Source organism: Girardinichthys multiradiatus, chromosome 14, assembly GCF_021462225.1.
Source record: "Girardinichthys multiradiatus isolate DD_20200921_A chromosome 14, DD_fGirMul_XY1, whole genome shotgun sequence".
In the NCBI taxonomy this organism is placed as follows: Eukaryota; Metazoa; Chordata; class Actinopteri; order Cyprinodontiformes; family Goodeidae; genus Girardinichthys; species Girardinichthys multiradiatus.
In genome coordinates this window covers 41,224,229-41,240,616 of record NC_061807.1, presented here as the reverse complement: position 1 = coordinate 41,240,616, position 16,388 = coordinate 41,224,229, and the positions used below count along the sequence as shown (strand labels likewise).

Below are 16,388 nucleotides of genomic sequence, written 5' to 3'. Positions count from 1 at the left end.
AGCATCAGAACTGAGAACTGCTGAATATAATATTAAATTGGTCCTTAGATATATTCTAACCTCAGTGTTTTTTTCTTAGAAGTTATTGCTCTTGTTAAAGTCTTTGTGCCTATGTGTGTGCTATAGCCTGGCCCAGGTACCGTGTGCTGCGGGTTCAGGAGCTGGGTCAGTACAACCTGGAGATCCTGTCAGCGGATTTATCCGACGACGCCCTGTACGAGTGCCAGGCCCCTGATGCTGCTCTGAGGTCCAGAAGGGCCAAACTCACCGTCCTCAGTGCGTTTCAGTTCCTGCGTCTTCTGGAAATGATGTCCTGTGTGTGTTTGTCTCTCTAACCAGAGACCTCTCTCTGTCCTCCTTTTCAGTCCCTCCGGACGACCCGGTAATCGATGGAGGACCTGAGGTGTTGCTGACCGCAGGGGAGTCCTACAACCTTACATGCGTGTCTCGTGGGGCTAAGCCGCCTTCAATGGTCGAGTGGCTTAAAGACGGTCTGCCTGTAGAGGGGGCTGTCAGTACCACTGTGAGTTTAAACACACACAATAAGACACAATAGGCACAGGCTCAAAAAGTAGTCCAGCATTCTCTGGGTCTTTTCTGGTTCCCAGGAGGTACTTCCAGATAGGAAGAGGGTGACCACACGAAGCTACCTTCCGATCCACCCCGTTGACACCGACACCGGGAGGAACTACAGCTGTGTGGCCACTAACCTGGCTGCTCGCTCTGGCAAGAGCACAACCGTCACCCTTAATGTGCACCGTAAGTCTTGTTGCTTTTACCACTAGGCAGCAAAGTGAAGAAAAACTGGTGGTTACCCACTGGATAACATAATGCCGTCTAACAGTACTCAGAGTCCTGTAATCTTTTCATATTTTCACACATTACAGTCACAATTTTATATGTATTTTAATTTGATTTTATGTGATAGACCAAACACAAAGTAGTGCATAATTTTGTAGTAGAAAAAAATAATCCCTGGGTGTCATTTTTTACAAATAGAAATCTAAAAAGTCTGGCATGCATATCTTTTACTCTGATACCTCTATATAAATGGCCTGAACTTGTATAGCGCTTCATCAAGTCAGAGTCCAAACCGCTTTACACTACAACCAGTCATCCAGCCATTCAGACACACATTCACAGTGGTAAGCTACAGCTGCTCTGGGGCAGACTGACAGAGGTGAGACTGCCATGCAGTCGGCGCCCTGAGCCCTCTGACCACCATCAGCAGGCAAGGCGGGTGGAGTGTCTTGCCCACGGACACAACAACTGAGACGAATGAAGCAGGGGTTCCGAGCTCCTACAAAATCTGTGTGCAAGTGAACCTAGAAGAATTGATGATATTTTGAAGGCAAAGGGTGGTCACACCAAATATTGCTTTGATTTAGATTTCTATTTTGTTCATCCATTACATTTTGATGATTGATGAAAATAAACGATTAACACTTCCATTTTGAAATATATATATATATATATATATATATATATATATATATATACCAAGCTTAATCAACTGCCTTCAGAAATCTCCACATCACCTTGAACTCACCATCCACACGTTAAAATGTGGAGGAGGCAGAGGATGCTTTTTCATGGAAGTCAGTCAGAATTGATGGAAAGGTGAATGGAGGTAAAAAACAGTGGGATCCTGGAAGAAACTGAGACTGGGGCGGAGGTCAAAGGGCCCTAAACATACTGTGAGAGCTATAACAGAATAGTTTAGATCAAAGCATACTAATGTTAGAATGGCCCAGAAACAATCCAGACCTTTTTACATTTTATTTTTGTAAAGAATTGCAAATCATTTTCATTTCTCTTCACAACCATGTTCTGTTCTGTATTGGTCTAAGTTTGTGGTTAAAACATTCTGCTGACCATGTTCATGATACTCTTCCTACTGCTACATTTAGGACTAACTACAAAGGGTCAAGCAGCATAATGTTAAATACAGCATGTAACATCTGCCACCAGATGAAGGGTTTTAAGGCTGTTATTAACTAATGCATGAAAACCATCTTTCATTAGATAATCCTCTGAACTGCAGTGTGTGGTACATATATTGCTGGAAGGTCCACGTTACAAGAGTCTCTGTCTTTTTCCAGATCCACCATCAGTGACCTTGTCCATCGAACCTCGCTCTGTCCTAGAAGGGGACAGAGTCACCTTCACCTGCCAGGCTCATGCCAACCCGCCTATTATGGGCTACAGGTCAGCTTCAGTCTCTTTTCTTCCAATCACTAGCCACTGATACAGTTAAGCCCAGATGATTCATACCCGTGGAAGATTTAGATTTAAAGCTATTTTTCTTTTAACCAAGAACTTTGTTTCTGATAATAAAAGGAGGAAATAAGGGCTTTCATTTTTATTAAATCTCAGTTTTTTGAGAAAACTGGCTTGTCAAAAAATTATTTGACTCTTCTAAATAATTAATAAAAAAGCTTTATTTTAGCAATTGAACCCTTATAATTAAAGCTGAAAAGCGTTTTGCTAGTTTCCACTGGTGTTTTTGGATGATTTGTCTTTTGTGTTGAGCTCCAAGTCTTTGAGGATGGAAGGCCTTCCTGCCATTACCCTAATCTTTAGCTCCCTACACAGGTTATCTCAATCAAGTCACTCCAAAACAATAATATTACCTCCAGTCAGAGGAAACATGTTAGTGAAGTAAAAAATTACTTCAAATCTATATATGCCAGTAGTTTGAATAATTCCAAGTTTTCCTGTACACTTTTGAAAACATTTTGTCAGGCTTTGTTTGAACTTCTTTAAAAGACACAGAAGCACAAAAACAACTGATAGAGGCTTAAGCAACCATTGTGGTTGGGCTGAGAAAATGTACATGAGTCCAGATGTAAGGAATAGTGAGAAACGTTTTAACATCACTAACTGTTTCTCAGCAATCCGTCACCTACGGCCCAGACATGAAGTTGGTGTGCCAATTGGTGTGCATTTCCACTGTCTCTTTAATATTGACTCATCTGGGGTTTTACATGAAAAAGGGTGTTTACCATGTTGGTTGTATGTACAAACTCTTTGTACAGGGGAGCCCCAGAACTGGCTTGTGTTGAAAATGTAAAAATCATTATTTAGAGGAAAAATCACCAACTGCTGAGCAGATGAAATCAGTGAAATTGAGTCAAAAGAGACAGATTCCTCTGCAGAACTGCAACATGTAATGTATTGTATTCCTCCAGGGTTAAAACGTCAGAGCTAGGCTAATGTAACCCAATTCTTATGTCCACAATTTTTCTGTAGCTGGGAAATTCTCAAAATTGTAATTTTCAAACTAAGATGAAGAGGCCTAAAACAGTGGGTCGCAATTAAGTTTTTTTTTTTTTTTTTTTTTTTTAAATCGTCTGATACCTTTGAAAGTGTTGCTTGTGTATTCTTGTTATCTTGTTGGAAAACGTAACATGGTTTATGTGCATTGTAGGTGGGCTAAAGGCGGCGTGGTGCTGCAGGGCGCCAGGGAGAGCATGTTCACCACCAAGGCTGACCACTCCTTCTTCACTGAGCCCGTCTCCTGCTTGGTTTTCAATGCGGTGGGAAAAACTAACGTCAGCATTCTGGTGGATGTTCACTGTGAGTCATACTCACCTCAGCATGATCGATCCTGAATCAGAGCGAGGAAACACACCTCTGTTGTGTTCATTGTTAGCTCCTTACCTATAGTCTCACCGAATTATCTTGATTTGCTCCATCAGTCGGCCCTATCCTGTTGGTGGAGCCACAGCCGAAAACAGTTGATGTGGACTCTGATGTCACCCTCAACTGCAAATGGGCCGGAAACCCTCCGCTGACCCTCACCTGGTTCAAGAAAGGATCGAACATGGTAAAAGCTCAAAGCTCACACACTCTTAATGTTCCCATCGCTCTGTTTTCATCCACTCTGCCTTTCCTCTGCTGCGCTAATAGAATAATCCTCAGATCATAGTAAACATATCAGTAATAATTCTCAGATAAGGCTTTTTGGATGCTTAGTCTGTCTCATAAGTCAGAAACACCTCCCAGTGTAATGGGAACCCAGTGTCTGTCTCCACCATCTTTCCCTGACAGACGAGGGAATATTTGCCATGTCTGATCCTTATGTCTCTTTTTTAAAGAAAATTCCAAACTATAGATCACCAATTTGAACCAATCCATTAACAACAACCCAGCTGCTTCAACACACAGCCACATCTCACTGTAAGGATTCTAGAAAGAAATTGGGCTTTTAAAATCCAAGTTTTCCAAAGTCAGCCTAGATGTATTTGGTTTAGCAGAGTTTGTCGTAACATAAGATAGGTGTTTAGGCCAATATATTTGATTGAAGCATTTACTGAATAATTTAGGCTGGAATTATATGTGCTTCCGTGTTCTGGTTTTTATTGGAGCTGCAGCCCGGACCAGAACTGAATAAAAGGCAGCCCAGAAAATCCTCTTTACATCAAAGCCACTAAATACGTCCCGACCTGGCTGACACCCACGTCTGTATAATCAGGTGTTTCTCTCTCTGGGTGGTTTCATATTTAACCATCATTTCCTCACTTAGTTTTCTAATGGATGTGGTTGCTAGGCAACTATAAAACCCTTGTGACAGGTTAAGAACTGCAGCGCGATGTTACATTGTCAGACAGATAGGGTCAGAGTAGTAGATCATGTCGACTCCTTTTAAATGAATAAAGCATGCATACAGAGAGAGCAGTACTACAGCAGCCTCTCGCGTGCTCCCATCCTCTCCGTGTGGTCTGTTTAGTATCTGCTGTTTGCCTTGTTTACATTTGTGCTCTTTTATTGGCTCCCCCACAGGTTCTGAGTAACAGCAACCAACTGTATCTGAAGTCAGTGACCCAGGCAGATGCTGGCCAGTACGTGTGCAAGGCCATCGTTCCACGGATTGGAGTAGGAGAGACCGAGGTCACACTCACAGTCAACGGTCAGAAAGTTCAATAAATATCGCTCCACTTTAAAGATGGACACTTGTCTGTGACAGGAGAATAAAAAGACTAAAAATAAGACCTTGACCAGATGTGGATGATTTCTCTTAAATCTGCCGTTTATGTGTTCTCAGGGCCTCCCATCATCTCCAGTGAGCCTGAGCAGTACGCTGTGAGGGGGGAGAGAGGAGAGGTGAAATGCTACATAGCCAGTACACCTCCTCCAGATAAGATCGTAAGTGAAAGTATACCTAAGTGGCCTAAACAGAGGAAATGTGGAGCAGCTGTGGAAGAGTGAAAGCGGGGAAGCTGAGGGAGACACACTAATTTACATAAATAGAGCTAAACTGAGACACAAAGAACCTATCAAACCAAGGTGAAAAATCTAACAGAGAAATAAGAGGAAAAAAGGAAAGGAAAAGAAAAAGTATACAGTGCCTCGCAAAATTATTCATACCCCTTGAATATTTTCACATGGATCTATTACAACCACAAACTTTATAATGTGTTTTATGGGATTTTATGACAAACCAAAACCAAGTAGTTTTACATTATTATGTGAAAGGGGCCTGATATATAATTCAGTGATGCAAAATCTTTCACAAATGAAAATCTGAAAACTGTGATTCAGCCCTCCCGGGTCAGCACTTACAGAACCATCTTTTACTGTAACCAGCTTTGCACATCTAAACACTCAACTATTTTAGCTGTTCTTCTTTGCACAATGGCTCAGGGTCATTCAGATTGGATGGAGAACTGAACTTTCAAGTCTTGCTACAGATTCTCAGTTGGATTGAGGTCTGGACTATGACAGAGCTCTTTTATTTTCCCAATTTCTTTTAAAGTAAGTTGGCAGGAAATAGGGTGGTGGGAGCGGGGAAAGAATGTTCAGTAAACGTTGACAGTCGACAGTCTGCATGTGTCGCACATTTGACCCCCTGCACTACCAGCACCGCACCCAAATTTTCTCATCTTTAAAGAAAACCCAAACAATAAAGCGCCAATTTGATGCAGTTGGTTGATTCTAACGAATATGCTTTGATCTTAGATGTTGTTTTGTAGTTCTGGTTGCATGTTTAGGCTGATTGTCCTGCTTGAACCTCTGCCATAGTCTCAGGTCTTTGCAGCATCTAACAGGTTTTCTTTTAGGGTTGTCCGTCACTGAGCTTCATCCACCCTCCACCAACTCTGACCTGGTTCCCTGTTCAGTCTGAGAAAGAGGATCCACACAGCTTGATGCTACCTGCATTCCCCCATGGGGCTGGTGTGTTCAGGGTTATAAGCAGCATTAGTTACATGACTTCTTGTGGCTTTCTTACAACAATTGCTTTCTTCTTGCCACATTGGTCAATGCCCCTCTTAACAAATTCTCCCACTTGAGCTGTAAATCTTGAAGCTCCCCCAGAGTTACCATGGGTCTCTTATGCCTTTTTTCCATTCACGGTTCCAGCACCACCACACCACTCGATCTCGCTCTTCTCGGTACGAAGCTGTTGTGTTTCCATTGACTCACTGACGGGTACGAAGCCCCGCCTCCAGCCATCATCGTGCCCTGACTTTCTTATGGTTCGGTGTGAGTCTACCAAACATGAGACAAGTTTCAAGTACAAACATGCAAAGTAAAAAAATGCATTCACCGTCACACATCATGTCCTCCAGCGTTGATGTCGAACCACTGCCACAACTTTCGGTTTGACCCGTTCCGGCCATTTCGGTTCTTAATATTTTTGGAGTCGCTTTTGAGATATTTTAGCTTTTCCCGGCACTGCGGTGTGTGGTAAAATCCGTGGCTTGGCATTAATGCCGCTAACTCGACGAACATTTTCTCATGCCGCTGACATACAGCTGACCACGCTCGTAGCCAATCAGTGAAGAGTCTCTGGTTAATGTTCTCGTGGCCCAGCCTGTCTGCAGCCATTTCTCGGCAGATTTGCATTCTCAGATGATGGATTGAACAGGGATCTGTGAGATGTTTAAAGCTTTGTTTTAAACATATTTAAAGATATTGTTTTAGAACCTAACGCTGCTTTAAACATCACCACAACTTTCTCCCTGACCTGTCTGCTGTGACCTTGGTCTTCGTGATGCAGTTTGCTCCGTAATGTTCTCTAACAAACCTCTGAGGCCAGAAACGGAGCCGTTGGATTCATACTGAGATTACTCTACGCACAGCTGGATACTATTTATTTGGTAGTTGACATATTTAGTTGATTGGTTGTACTGGATTTTATTTAGTGGTTTCAATGCAATGGAGGTTTAACTTGATAAGCTCGCTGCACATTTCAGATTTTTATTTTTGAAAAATTCGGAGAACCATGTATCACTTTTCTTCTACTTCACATTTATGCACTACTTGCTTTTAGTCTATCACAAAAATCTGAATTAAATACAATGAACTTTGTCTTTGCGAGATGACCACATGTGGAAAAGTGCAATACTTTTTCAAGACACTTTAGGATACAATATGGAGCGTTTCTGGCATCTTTAATGGAAATGTCCAAATCTCAGTGAAGCATCAATTATTGAGCTGGGAGTGATGACAGACAAGGAAAAGCTTTGGCCACAAAGAGCACATGGTTGTAGCTTTTAGGCTAACAGCAGTCTGGATTAGACTGTTTTCTGTCCCCTCCTAGATGACTCTGTTCCTTCACATTGGATGCTGTTAGGCGCTGTCCCCCGTTTTTTCTCTCTGAGTGGTGACTCAGCCTGGAACTCTTTTCTCCATCCCATCACATAAACAAAGCAACACTAAGCCAGTCCGCTTTTAGCTCTGCGTCAGTGCGCAGCCCGGACGCAGCGCAGCAGCCTCAGCCTCAGCTCGGTGACTGATCCGTCCTGACTCCCAGCGCCGCACAACTCTAATGCAAGTGGAGGAAGTTCGGGACTCAAAGACATTTATAAAAGATGAAGGACTGGAGAGGAGCAGTTGTCCCTGTAAACGCCACAGCCAGGAGGTTATGCTCCCCCCTCCTCCCCCTCCAATAAGTGGGCACATTATAGAAACATGTGGGCTTATGCATAATTAACTGAGCCTACTACAGTACTTCAGAGCTGAATAATACAGCTGCTTTTAGTGGCTCTAAAGGTGGAGAATGAGCAATATTCTCGCCAGCTCAGTCACCCACTGTGATGCTCCGCTTCAGTTTGCAGAAATGTGCACACTGTTGCTGCTCTCAGGAAGTCATGCAGCGAGCGCGCTTGCATGAGAGCCTGCACAAATTTAGGTTGGAGTGAGATGGATTCATATGTCCACTGCTGACGTCTTTCTAATCCATAAAACCAGCGTCTCTGATAAGGGGCTGGAAATTACAAAAACAAACATTTGTAGTTTTGGTGAATTTAAAAGGAAGATAAACAATGGGAAAACGTTTCTTAAATGACAGAATAAGGATTTATGTTTTTGCTGTATTTAAAGATGTCTCCCAACTTAACTTTAAACGCCTTAAGTGAGCTGCATAGATCAAGAGATTAGGTGGAAGAATCAGCCAGCAAGACAGCTACACTATATTGCCAGTATTGCCATCCAAGTATAGGATGAATTTCCTTTACAAACACACTATGTTAACGTTCTGCTAGGAGAACATTTGCGATGTCAAAGGAGGAGTATCCCCAAACTGGTGCATGCAGAAGGTCCAGAGCCTGCAGTTGTCCAAAATGTTTTGGTATGTTGCTTCATTAAGAGTTCCTGAGTCCAACTCCTGAGAATAGCCCTACACTTTAAACTTCCACCAATGGACTGCCAGACAGAAAGGCATGATTTGTTACTGTGGAGAACACTTGTCCACTACTCTAGACGCTTGGCATTTTAGAATTGTGCAAACATATAAATAATGTTTCTACGGTACGTTCTTCGTCTTCGCCGCCGTATGTGTTGCTCTTATTGTCTGCAGCTTCGACCCGCCCAGGGCTGACATTATGATTTGCGCAGATGAACCAAGTATTCTGTGGTGCTTGAGTTGGACCAGAGTTTGCCCTCTGGAACCGCTGTTCGTGGGTGGAAACACACGTCACCGGTTCGAAATCACATTCAGGAACCTGAACGGGCTCCGAACCACGTTGGTGGAAAAGGAGTATTGGTGATACAGCTACTCGGCAATGGAAACCCATCCCATGAAGCTGTCTGTCGGCTGTTCTTGAGCTGCACAATTTGGTAATATCTAAACTGGGTGTAGCTAAAAACAGGGCAATCATATTTATATGTTGGAATGACCCAGTCAAAGCTGAAAACAATGTATCATTTAACTTCCACTTTACATTATGTGCTACCTTGTGTTGGTCTATTACATGAAACCCCAGGACAGTTGCACGGTATTGTAGACTCACCCTGAAGGATTTGAGATGCATAGATTAATCTGATATGATAATCTGAATGTATCTCTTTGATTTAGTCTAATCAGGCCGTTCTTCTGTGTGCTCTGCAGGTGTGGGCGTGGAAGGAGAACGTGTGGGAGAAGGAGAAGGGCACGCTGCTGGAGAGGTACACAGTAGAGCAGAGCAAGCCGACAGCTGAGGGCGGCGGCGTCCTCTCCACCCTCACCATCAACAACGTGATGGAGTCAGACTTCCTGTCCACCTACAACTGCACGGCCTGGAATTCGTTTGGCCCGGGCACCATGATCATTACACTGGCGGAGACCGGTGAGCTAGAAACACACACTTTGTGTACTTTGATTGAGAAGTTGCACCAGGGTTGTATTCCTAACCTCTCCTCATGTGTGTGTTTACTCTTGTCATCGTAGAGAAGGTTCCAGTGGGGATAATAGCCGGTGGCACGGTTGGCTCCACCATCCTCCTGTTCATCTTCCTGCTTGTTCTTGTTCTTATCTTCTACCGGCAGCGAAAAGGCAGTGAGTCATCCTCTCTGTTCATGCTAAATTCCTAACAGGGTTGAATTCATTCTTTTTGGGGGTATACATCATGTACCCAAATCAAAGGGAGTCAACTTGTTCTCCAGTTTAGGGATGTTGGTTCTCTTTGAGTTCACTCCCACAGCTCGTGAAAACACACCAACTCCACAGGCTTGTGTCCAGCTGTCTTTCACTCTCGGTGTGTTTGTGCTCGCAGGTCGGCGCGGGGTCACGCTGGGTAAGCCCGACATCAAGGTGGAGACGATCACCAAGGAGACCCACAGCCTGGAGGAGGACTCCGGCAGCGTGTCCACAGCCTCGCGGATGGTCAAGGCCATGTACTCGGTGAGCGGCTGCAAGCGGGGTGTTTGTGTTTGGGTTGGGATCTGTTTCCACGGCCTGTAGCTGTAGAATAATTCCCTGACTCCCTGCAGTGTATCACGCTGTACCTTTTAACTGAAAACAAACATCGACTTCCTCTTCACTCGGTCCTTTTTAACTTCACTTTCTCTTTTTCTCTCGTACTCTGTTTTCTCCTTCCCGCTCCTGTTTTCTGTTCTGGCTCCTCTCCTTTTTGTTCGTTCTGTTGTTTGACGGTTTAGTTTCTCCCTTCTGTGTCCTTCTCTCCTTCTAATCAGCCTTTTAAAGATGACATAGAACTCAAGTCGGACCTCCGAAGCGACACCCTGGAGACTCGCCAGGAGTACGACCTAAAGGTGAGCTGTCTTTCTATAAAACATATCAGGTTTTGGTTTTATGGACATATGAAGCTGGCATAAATTACTTCAGTTTTTGACTGTGTGGGGGATTGTAATCTGAAATGTTTCAGATCATCATCAAACTAGTGTTAATATCAAACATAGATAACCTGAATAAATACAATGCACATATATATTTTTTTTATTATGAGAATTTCAATTAATAAGAGAAAAAAGCTATCCAACCCACCTGGCCCTCTGTAAATATCTTATCACCCCCTTTCTGAAGTTTTACTGTGATTAAACAATTATTTTGGAAAGCTGGGTTGAGTTTCATTAACCACACCCTGGTCAGATTGCTTACAGACATGTAGAAGCACCTAAATAAAACCTGTCTGACAGCATGAAGCAGGGTAAAAGATCTCAAAAGGCAACACATGCTCCGATCAATAGAAATCCAAAAACCAAAGACAAACAAAGTTATTGACATCCTCAGTCTGGAAAAGATTACAAAGACATTTCTTTACGACTCCAGTGGACCACAGTGACAGCAAATTATTAACAAATGGAGAAGCATGGAACAGTGGAGAACATTGAGGAACCCCAGGAGTGTCCGGAATACCAAAATCCCTCCAAGACCGCATCAACAGCTCATCCAGGATGTCACAAAAGATCCCAGTACAATAACCTCCATGGGAGAGTTCCCAGGCCACAACCACTGCCAACCAAAAAAGAACACAAAGGCCCGTCTCACATTTTACCCTAAAAATTTGGATGAACCCCAAAATGTTTGGGAAAGCTGTGGAACATTTTGTAAGGTGTATAGCCTGTTGCATCTTCTGAAAAACTAACACAGTATTACAGAAAAAAGAACATCATTCCGACAGTCAAACATGGTGGGAGTGGTGTGGCAGTCTGGGGCTGCCTTGCCCCTTAATGACCTGGAATCCGTTAAGTAGAAATTATTATTATTATTATATTATTATTAATTGATAACACCCTAAATTCTGCTCTCTACTGTAAAATCCAGAGGAAGACTTTCTATTCATCAAGTTTGTCTCCGTAAAGCTGTGGTGAAACTACCAGTTTGGTTTGCTTTTACATCAGTTAGTTCCACTTTAAGTTCAAGCGTAACTGGGTTATGCAGCAGGACAATGATCCAAAGCTTGGCAGCAAGTCCACTTCTGAATGGCTCAAATTGCCTAGTCAAAGTCCAAGCTCAAATATGATTGAGATGCTGTGGCGTGACCTTAAACAGGCCTTCCATGCTCAAAAACCCTCTAATGTGGCTGAATTTATACAATTCAGCAAAGAAGAGTAGGTCAACTCCTCCACGGTGATGTAAACCACTCACTGTCTGTTATTACAAGCACTTCATAGCAGCTGTTGCTGCAAAGGGGTGGCACGGTGCAGTTACTTTTTCACATAGAGCCTGGTTGGGTTGGTTTGCTTTTTTACCCTTCAGAAATGAAATCATCAGTTGAAAACTGCTTGTTATGTTTACTCAACTTATCTCTGTTGGGTATCAATATGTGTTTGATGAACGAAAACGGATGTGACGAAAAAGCGAAATAAATTTGTAAAAGGGCTAATACATTTTCTACTCTGTTTGTGATGAAGCATTTTAAACCACCAAACTGCCAAAATGTTACTCTCAAACCTTCCCGCCTCCATCCCATGAATAATCTGTGAGGGCAAACGAAGGCAGACCCTGGAGCTGAAGCTGCTGCCTCAGATCATACGGAAGAAACGCAGACAGGAATCCACCCCAGGACGTGGTTAGATCACCCTGACGTCCTGCTTTTTTTCTTCTTTCTCCTACCCACTGCCTGAAGCACTGAAGCAGTCAAACAACATTGAAGGAGGGAAGAAGCCTGAAATACAGTGAAACGATGCTGCATGAAAGACAAAAACAGATAAGCAAAGGATTAGCTTTTAGCCACAGGCCTCAAAAATGCTCCACAGACATTCATTGAAAGATTTTTATCTTTAAAGCAGAGGATAACTTTTAGACTATCGTCAAGAGCACAGCTTTCCTCAGAGGTCCACGTTTTCCAACTAGGTAATGGAAAACCACATTCTAAAACAAGCATGAAGGGGAAAGCAAAGATACCTGGGCTGTCTTCCTCAGAGAATGTGTGGAAAACTTTCAGAAATGGTACAACCTGGCACTCCTGATAGAATGAGACAAACTGAGCTCAGTGTTGCTGGAAGTGCATTATGTAGTGGAAGGGGCTTTAAGGCAAAAAAAGGGAAATTATTTCACCAAACTGCTGTATTTTTGTTTCACTAAGTAAATTCTCCTGTGGAGTTTATCAATTTTGGATGCAAATGTCACACACCCCTTAGACTTTTCTCTTGTTAATACTAAGATAAGATGAATTTTTATTGTCATTGTACCAACATACAATGTGCAGTAGTATAATAAAGTTGGTCTGTTGACCCATGTTAGGTGCATAGGTGACAAAAAACTATGTACAGAATAAAATACAGTGCATTAATTTTGCAGGCATAAATCAGAAAAAATTAAAATTGCACTTGTGTGTTGCACATGGTCCACTTCGAAGAAGTTAGGTAGTGATTATAACACTATTATAAAAACGGTCCCTGAGTCTGTTAGTGTGTGACCCCAGCACTCTGTATCTGCAACCCAAGGGTAGCAGCTCAAACACCCGGTGTCCTTGGTGTTTACAAGGCACCAAACGTGGAGTCAATTAAAGTGTACGGCAAATGATACATGGTTTTAAACACAAATAAGACTGTAAAGTACACACAGAAAATCCAAATAAAATTCCCTGACATTTGTGTTTGTAACGGGACAAAATGGGAAATGGTTCAAATGGTATAAGTAGTTTTTTTTTGGCACTGCAAAAATCTTTGGGAATAATGAGAAGGTATTCTCTGATCCGTGTCCTTTTGTGTTTGCAGAAACTAACCTTTACCGATTGTCCGATCCAGTTGTTGAATCCATCAAAAGCTTATTTCTATCTGTTTCCACCTATCTCTTCAGGACCCTACTAATGGGTACTACAATGTGCGAGCTTCCACCCAGGATGAAGTCCACCCTGGGTCTCGTTCCACCTTGCATTACACCGACTACCGCTCCCCTGCAGGAACACCAGGGGGAGCAGCATCTATCAGTAGCAGCACTGGAGGCTCTGGAGCCACTGCCAGCGGAGGAGCCTCCGTTCCCCCAGGTCCTCTAACCTCCCCCGGACGCCCGCAAGCCTGCTACGACCCTCGGCCGCCCTCTAGGCTGTCTCACATCAGTTACGCTCAGTTCAACACTTTCACTCGTGGGGGCCAAAGCCAGCAGCCCCCTGCTAACCCTGCCCCAGCAGCCACTGACTTCCCTGGGGACTGTAGCCTTCTGGATTCCACTTCCCAGCTGGCCTACGACAACTACGGATATCCTTCGCACTACCAGACCTACCGCATGGGTTTCGCACCCTCCAGCTTGGCCCCTCTGGAAGCCGGCCCCTCCTACGAGATGTACGGGGTTGGATCTGGGGTGCCAAGCCCTGGGGTTGCGGTCAGTCCTGGGGGCCAGGCTCCCTCTGGATCAGAGACCGGATTGGGAAAGTATGGCAGCTCCACTCGCTTCTCCTACACCTCGCAGCACTCTGACTACTCTCACAGCCGACACACGCAGCGAATGCAGACTCACGTGTGAGATCGAGATGCAGGGCACTCCTCACAGTCTTAGCTGAGCATAAAGAAGCATCTTATAAATAGTGTCACACCGAAAACACACACATGCACACACACTCACAGATGTACACGACATTTCTACATGTCCTGCTGGACACAATCACAAACACAATCACACACACACACACGCACACACACAGAGGCACAAATTCCAAAACCATGCCCATGAGACAGAGGATACAGAGCAAACAGGGTGAAAATGAAGGTGTTTTAATGAGACAGGGATGGGGAATTCCACGCGGTGCAGAATTCCCTCGCTCCCGATGTTTGTAGATGTGAGCTCTGTGAGAGCGGACAGCGCAAGTCACAATCAGGACGAGAGATGGCAGATCTGAGGAGCCCCCAGCCTCTGTTCTAAACTAATGTTGTAAAGTGATGGAAGAGAACATCTTAAAGCAAAACTGTCAGATACGGTACATGCTGATCGGAGGAAACCTCAGCCAGTGGGAGCCATTTCTGGCCGCCATTTTTAATTTTCTTTTAGCTGGTTGTCTTATTCAGTGATCATAGAGCACATAAACAGTATGTATTATCCCAGAGAGCCCGTGTGTACAGTGCAGTTGGGGCCTGTTAGGCAGTGTTGGGAGGGGGGAGGGAGGGTGGTTGGCCATCATGTTGCACTTCATTCACAGTATTCATTCTCTGATGTCTCTGTTACGTCTTCTGTTTATTTGCACACCAGACTAGAGCTTTGTATTCTATTTTTTAACATTACAGAATTATTTTTGTCAGCGTAAAACATGTATGTTATCGTGTAGGATGTTGCCGACCAAACGTTGGAATGCGAGCGCACACGAACCCAAGCGAAGAGTTGTGCCAACGGCGGAGCGTGAATCCGGGATGTGTTCCACTCCCGTGTAAAAAAAAAAAAAAAGGAACCCTTGTGCCAAACGTTCACGTTCCTTTGGACCACGTGTATGCAGTAGAAGCTCCTTCTGTTGCTGGTGGATGCCGCTTTATGAAACCAGGCTGGAGACATTTTTCTTGTAGGCTGGAGCCTTCTGTTTTTAACCACAAGCTTGGTGCAGACAGAGAGAACGAACACAGATGATGGATTTAGAGTGGCCTTATGGGGGAGCGTGTCATGCATTTCCGTGTTAAATCATTCCTCATTGTCTGTCTGCCAAATCTGGCCAGAGGAGAATGTGTGCAGAGAGGTTTAATGAAGGCTTATCCAGAGTATTGACATGTATTAGTGTGTGACTGTGAGCGTGTGTGTGTGGGTGGGCGAGAGGTGAAGGGGTGGGAGGGGGGTTGGCCATCGTGCACACTCCCATTTGTACAGTGTGTTTGTATAGAAGCATGAATGAGTGCGTGTGTGTTTCAGTATACGTCCATATCATTTCTCACAGACCTGTTATACTACTTTTATACCTCTGGTAGGACTGTATCCTGTATTATTGTGTCTTTGAATTTAGGAGAATCCAATGTTTATCTTATTGTACTGTTCGTAGCAAAGACAGCTGTTCAAAAAGATGTACGACAAACATTATCAAACTCTCATTTTTTAATTTCATTATCTTCAATATTTTTTAAAAATGGTATGTAATTATTTTTCCACAGTATTACATAAATAAAAGCACTGTTTTTTAATAAAGTGTTGTTTTTTGTCTCCGTTTTGGGACAGGTTACGGCTGAAATGTTGCTGACTCAATTATAAATCTGCAGTGGATGTCAGGGGGAGTGAAGGGCACAACCAAACGCTTTATTGTTTGTCTTTTTTACAAAATAACTGAGTAAAACATTTGAGCAGCAGATATTTTTTGTCCTACAATTTTAACAAGGGGTCGTGGCACTGGTAGCGCAGGGGGTTAAGTGCATGATCCATGTGTGGAGGCCTTAGTTGTGGGGTTGAATCCCAGCTCATCCTCGTTACTCCATTGCCTTCCCCTGCTCTCTCCACCCTTTGGACTGTCAACTTACTTTAAAAAAAAATGAAAATAAAGACCACTAGTGCCTATAAAAATGGCTTTTAATTTTAATTTTTTTTTATTTTCAACATGTTTGCGGCTAAATGTTCACGTTTCACAATCTACATTTTTTTTACATTTCGGAAAGGGGCAGCAGTGAAATCTATACTCTCTAAAATACCAAGCTGGATGTAATTAATTTCTTTATAAATCCATGTACAAGACTATGGTGTGTGTGATCATATCTTCATAATTCAATTTTTAAACCAAACTCGTTCAGTTTTGACTATTTTCATTCATTTGCAATCA

The 16,388-nt window shown here is 43.3% G+C and overlaps 1 protein-coding gene across 3 annotated transcripts in view; it reads left to right on the top strand.

Moving 5' to 3' along the window:
- The window catches only part of kirrel1a (kirre like nephrin family adhesion molecule 1a), a 54,871-nt gene extending 39,109 nt beyond the window's left edge, over nt 1–15,762 (top strand). For 2 of the 3 annotated variants that reach the window (XM_047386323.1, XM_047386321.1), the window contains exons 3-15: nt 127–276; nt 366–523; nt 609–759; nt 2,103–2,208; nt 3,431–3,579; nt 3,702–3,829; nt 4,786–4,912; nt 5,048–5,148; nt 9,335–9,551; nt 9,653–9,760; nt 9,978–10,105; nt 10,363–10,476; nt 13,469–15,762. In XM_047386323.1, the coding sequence (XP_047242279.1) occupies nt 127–276; nt 366–523; nt 609–759; nt 2,103–2,208; nt 3,431–3,579; nt 3,702–3,829; nt 4,786–4,912; nt 5,048–5,148; nt 9,335–9,551; nt 9,653–9,760; nt 9,978–10,105; nt 10,363–10,476; nt 13,469–14,131 (2,300 nt within the window). In that variant the 3' untranslated portion in view covers nt 14,132–15,762. The remainder of the gene's footprint in view (nt 1–126; nt 277–365; nt 524–608; nt 760–2,102; nt 2,209–3,430; nt 3,580–3,701; nt 3,830–4,785; nt 4,913–5,047; nt 5,149–9,334; nt 9,552–9,652; nt 9,761–9,977; nt 10,106–10,362; nt 10,477–13,468) is intronic. The other variant, XM_047386324.1, reaches the window with a different exon arrangement.
- Nucleotides 15,763–16,388: the final 626 nt, after the last annotated feature.